The sequence below is a fragment of the Berghia stephanieae genome, chromosome 7 (assembly GCF_034508935.2).
Source record: "Berghia stephanieae isolate SIO BIC M18660-M18661 chromosome 7, UCSD_Bste_1.3, whole genome shotgun sequence".
NCBI classification, from domain to species: Eukaryota; Metazoa; Mollusca; class Gastropoda; order Nudibranchia; family Aeolidiidae; genus Berghia; species Berghia stephanieae.
The window spans coordinates 18,515,687-18,520,686 of record NC_088366.1 but is presented as its reverse complement, the minus strand read 5'-3'; the positions used below and the strand labels follow the sequence as shown (position 1 = coordinate 18,520,686).

Here is a 5,000-nt window from a genome sequence, read left to right as displayed (position 1 = left end):
AAATTTTCAACTCCTCTCGGCAAATCTGCTGTCGAAATACGCAGAGTCTTTTGTAAGGTTTCGGATCACATTGCTCCTTCAATTGGATTCAATAGTCTGATGTCACGTCGCGCAGCAACGGCGGCCATCGTGGTTCTAAACAAAAAAAATCAGTACTTTTTATTCTTCATGCTGGCTAGAACTTTTCATATGTCTTGTGATCAGAATGTGTAAAAGTAAAAAATATAATCAGATTCATAATGTTTTTTTACCCTCTGGATACGCTTTTATGCTCGTCGGAGAATAATAATAATAATAATAATAATAATAATAATAATAATAATAATAATAATAATAATAATAATAATAATAATAATAATACACATTTATATAGCGCTCATTCTCGTGTAAAACACAAGCTCTTGGCACTTTACAATATAAATATCAATTTTAAGTGAAAAAAAAATAATAACAACAACAATAATTCATAGCCAAATCAAGGATTCATATAGAGTCAAGAAAAACAAATACAGTAAAAATGTGTCTTGAGATTCTTTTTAAAAGTATGTAAAGACTTGCACTCCCTCAGACCACGTGGTAGTTCATTCCAAATCTTGGGGCCGAAACAAGCAAACGACCTATCACCAAATTTTGTTCTTGATCTTTTTTCCGAAATTTTCGTTTGGTCATTACATGATCTTAAAGTGTAATTTTCAAATTTATACATGACCACGTGATCTGTGAGATATGCCGGTGCTATACCAGCCAAACACTTATAAACAAGACACGCTGCTTTGTAATATGTGCGCTTTTCAATGGGCAACCAGTGGAGAGAGGCCAACAAAGGGGTTGCATGATCAAATTTTTTTTTGCCAAAAACTAATCTTGCTGCACTGTTTTGCAGTAGTTGTAATTGTTTAATAGAAGCCTGAGGCAAGTTGACAAGCAGCGAGTTACAATAATCTAGTTTCGAAAAAATGAGGGAAACAACCAATGTTTTACATGTTCCAATTGCAATATACTGATGGGATCGAACTGATTTTCTTCAATTGAAAGTATAAAGTTTTACAGAGAGCAGAAATGTGAGCTGACATTCTCATTTCTGAATCAAAATAGACACCCAAATTTTTCACAGTCTTTGAAACTTTGATCTTTTCACCCCCAATCAACACCTCAAGACCATCATTCACCTTCAACTGCCCTCTATTTCCCACAATCATCACTTCTGTTTTTGACTCATTCATTTTCAACTTGTTTGCATCCATCCACTCTTTCACATCCGTCACACATTCTTCCACACGTTTCACAATATTTTCGAGATTTTTAGTTTTATCAGTAGCATAAAGTTGCGTATCATCTGCATAGAGATGATAGCGCAGCCCATGACCAGTGATGACATTAGATAATGGAGAAGTATACAAAACAAAAAGAATTGGACCCAAAACAGAGCCTTGAGGAACACCAAAAGACAATGTATGTTGACGAGAAAGTTTATCTAAAATCATAACCTGTTGCTTTCTGCCATCTAAATAAGATTCAAACCACTGCAAGACAGTTCCAGACAGGCCAAAAGTTATATCAAGTCGTTTAATGAGAATACCGTGATCAATAGTATCAAATGCCGCCGAAAGGTCTAACAATGTCAGAAGAGAAACAGAACCTTTATCTAAAACATCAAGCAAATCACTCGCAACACAGCACAGAGCAGTTTCTGTGCTGTGGTAAGAACGATAAGCTGACTGAAATTTTTCCCATAGATTGTTTTCATGGAGATGTTGTGAAAGACGTCTGAGTACAACTTTTTCAAGGATTTTAGAAAGAAATGGCAGATTTGAGACGGGACGGTAGTTACTAAGGTCATTTACATCGAGATTTTGCTTTTTATGAGAGGCTTTACAATTGCATGTTTATAGATATCTGGGATTTGTCCTGAGATAAGTGATTGATTTATAATATAAGTTATGCAAGGTATCAATTCAGGAAGACATAATTTCAAAATAATAGTTGGTAAAGGATCTAAATCACATGACTTCGAGGAAGATGAGAAAATTATTTTAGAAATCTCTTCTTCAGTTGTTTCTTTAAAACAAGAGAATCCCCGTGAACCCGAAAAAGGGTGGAAATTTATATCTTCATTTTGCACGAGGTCCAAATTGTTCCGAATTTTCGATATTTTTCCCGAAAAGAAATCTGAAAATGCATCCGGCTGCTTTTCTACCGGGATATTAGTGGGTAGACACATGCCCTTTTCTTCCCCTAAAAGTTACTTTGAAACAGAGAAAAATTCCTTAGTGTCCCTCACTGATGACAGTTTTGTGTTATAATAGTTTCTTTTTGCTCTTTTGCAGGTGGTTTTATACTCAAGGCCCGATTTTCTCCAAGATGCCTCTGCATTCCTTTTTCCCCTTTTGGCAGTTTTTTCACTCTGGTTAAACCACGGAGACGGTTTCCTGGAATTTATTATTCTAGTTGTCTTTGGCGCATGCCTGTCGATGACGTTGCGCAGTACCTCGTCCGTTTTCTGTGCTGATGGTATATCCATTCTTCCTAGTTCCTCTGACAGATTGTTTTTGAAGGAACTAATGTCTATTCTTTTAGTATCCCTAGACACTATCTTGACTTTCTTTGCTTTCTCTTTGATGCATTTGAGAGTTGCCAGAATCAGATTGTGGTCTGAAATTTCTTTTTTGATATTTTTAATTGATTCAACAAGCGAAAGTGTATCAATGATGAAATATTTCATAAGGGCGTCCACCATAGCCAGTTACTAAGACACCATGCATCATTACGGGGGAAGTGACGTTATGACTGTTGAAGCGTATTCAAAATGTTAGACGGTGGGTCAGGGGAAGTTGGAGATGGGGAAATCTGACCACAGAAGGCTGTCAGAAAACAAGTAAAGAAGAAAGTGATGCACATCGTTTTTTTCCGACACATTATCTGGCATTATGTTCCACTGGCCTGTCCCAGCTGATCAAGCTGTTAACAGAAACTATTACACATTCATTCTTAAAGACAAACTGAGATCAGTGATACGGAAAAAATGCCCACTTTGGTTGAACGAGGCGTCAATCTGCATCATGACAATGCACCCTGTTCACAAGTCAAGAGTTATGAACGAGCTTCTCGAGGGCTACTCGTGGGAATTGTTGGAACACCCGCCCTTTTCGCCTGATATTACCAATGAGACTTCCATCTCTCCTCTAAGGTGAAAGAAATGCTGCGAAGTCAATGATTTGAAGGAAGACGAGGACCAAATTCAAGAGGAATGCAATTACGGCCTTTGACAAACAGCCACTGGTCACAATCTTTGACCACTGGGAACACCGAATGCAGAAGTGTGTGGAACTTAACGGTTCTTATGGGTGGCAAAATATTTCTGTCGTCTATCTGGAATTTAGTAATGTATTTATGTCTTTATTGTTTTCGTTGTTGGCTGAAGAAGGGGCTTGAGCCCGAAACGTTCCGTGTTTGGTATTTTGTTCTTTTTTCTTTTTTGAAACCGTTATATTCATTTTTGTTTATTATTTTTTACAGTCCACAGCTTCAAGCCGCCCAGTATCACTTTGTTCTACTGTTGAATAGGTAATGGAATAACGTTTCATTTGATATCAAATACAGGGTTATTCATAATATTATGAGGGTACAGCGCGACAGGGAAACTTTTGAAACATGCATTGTAAATGTTGTATTTCCTGTTCCTTAGTATATCATCCAAATGTAATAAAACAGGTTGAGGCGTTCAGCCGGTAACATCAAAAATATCAGGGAAACTTCAGAAGTCTTTCGCTTTTGTATAACAAAAAGTTGGAAGAAATAATCTTGCACTCTGAAACACCACATAAACGTAATATAAATGTAAAATTCATACGGTGTTGGACTGAGATATGGATGTCCAGATATATTTTTCTCATTTGATAGGAATATTACAATGCAAAAATTCTTACGGTGTAGGACTGAGATAAGGATGTCCAGATTTATTTTTCTCATTTGATAGGAATATTACATCTTTGGTTTATCTACACACAAACAATGATAATGACATATATAAGTAAATATAAGTAATAGGATATAAATTAATAAGTATATAATCTTAATATTTGTCCAGCGAGGAGGACATGCCAATTTCGTCTTTCGAGTGGTTATCATGCTGGAAGCCTGAATTGATGTGTGTCTTGTCGTTCATGGACATCGAGTAGGATTTCTGGAGAGGAAGAACATCAAGAGAGTGCCAGTAATACTTTGATAAGAGTAGAGATGATGTTGATGATATTGTTCATTATGATGATATCGTTGTCGTTGCTGCTGCTGTTGTTGTTGTTGTTGTTGTTGTTGTTGTTGTTGTTCATGATGATGATGATGATGATGATGATGATGATGAAGATGTTGTTGATGATGATGATGATGATGATGATGATGATGATGATGATGATGATGATGATATTGATGATCATCATGATGACGTCGACTACGACTACGACGACGACGACGACGATGATAATGGTGATGATGATGATGATGATGATGATGATGATGATGATGATGATGATGATGATAAAGATGATGATAATAGAACTATGATCATGTGTCTGCAAAAGAGAGTATCAAAAGATATTTTATAGGATTTTCCAAAGAGTCTTCCACCGGCTAAGGAAAGCTTTTTCTCACCTGATAAGCATTCCGTCTTATTTCCAGTTCTTTACTCACATTCTCTCACAGTACTCATGTGTAAAACAAAACGAGTACCTGGCCAGTTAACAGTGTTGTCTCTGTCCGAAAAAAATTGCAATATCGCCTAACAGGCGTCATGTTTCGTTCTACGTGTTACGTGTTGCTGTTGATCAGGGACCCTTTGAGCACGTTTATTGGATATTGCGCTATATAAATAATAAAAAATACTCATGTTTTGGGGTTTTTTTTCTCTCTATATTTCTCTAATGAATGAGAGAAGAAAGGCCAAAAATCAGGAAGAAAAATACAAGACTCTGAACAGGCAGATAAAAAGAAAATGCAACGAAGCT

General features: G+C 36.5%; 1 protein-coding gene across 3 annotated transcripts in view; it reads right to left on the bottom strand.

Annotated features, from left to right (window-relative positions):
- Positions 1 to 3,493: 3,493 nt before the first annotated feature.
- The window catches only part of LOC144976831 (sodium-coupled monocarboxylate transporter 1-like), a 71,214-nt gene continuing 69,707 nt past the window's right edge, over positions 3,494 to 5,000 (bottom strand). For all 3 annotated transcript variants that reach the window (XM_078921316.1, XM_078921318.1, XM_078921317.1), the window contains exon 18: positions 3,494 to 4,183. In XM_078921316.1, the coding sequence (XP_078777442.1) occupies positions 4,073 to 4,183 (111 nt within the window). In that variant the 3' untranslated portion in view covers positions 3,494 to 4,072. The remainder of the gene's footprint in view (positions 4,184 to 5,000) is intronic.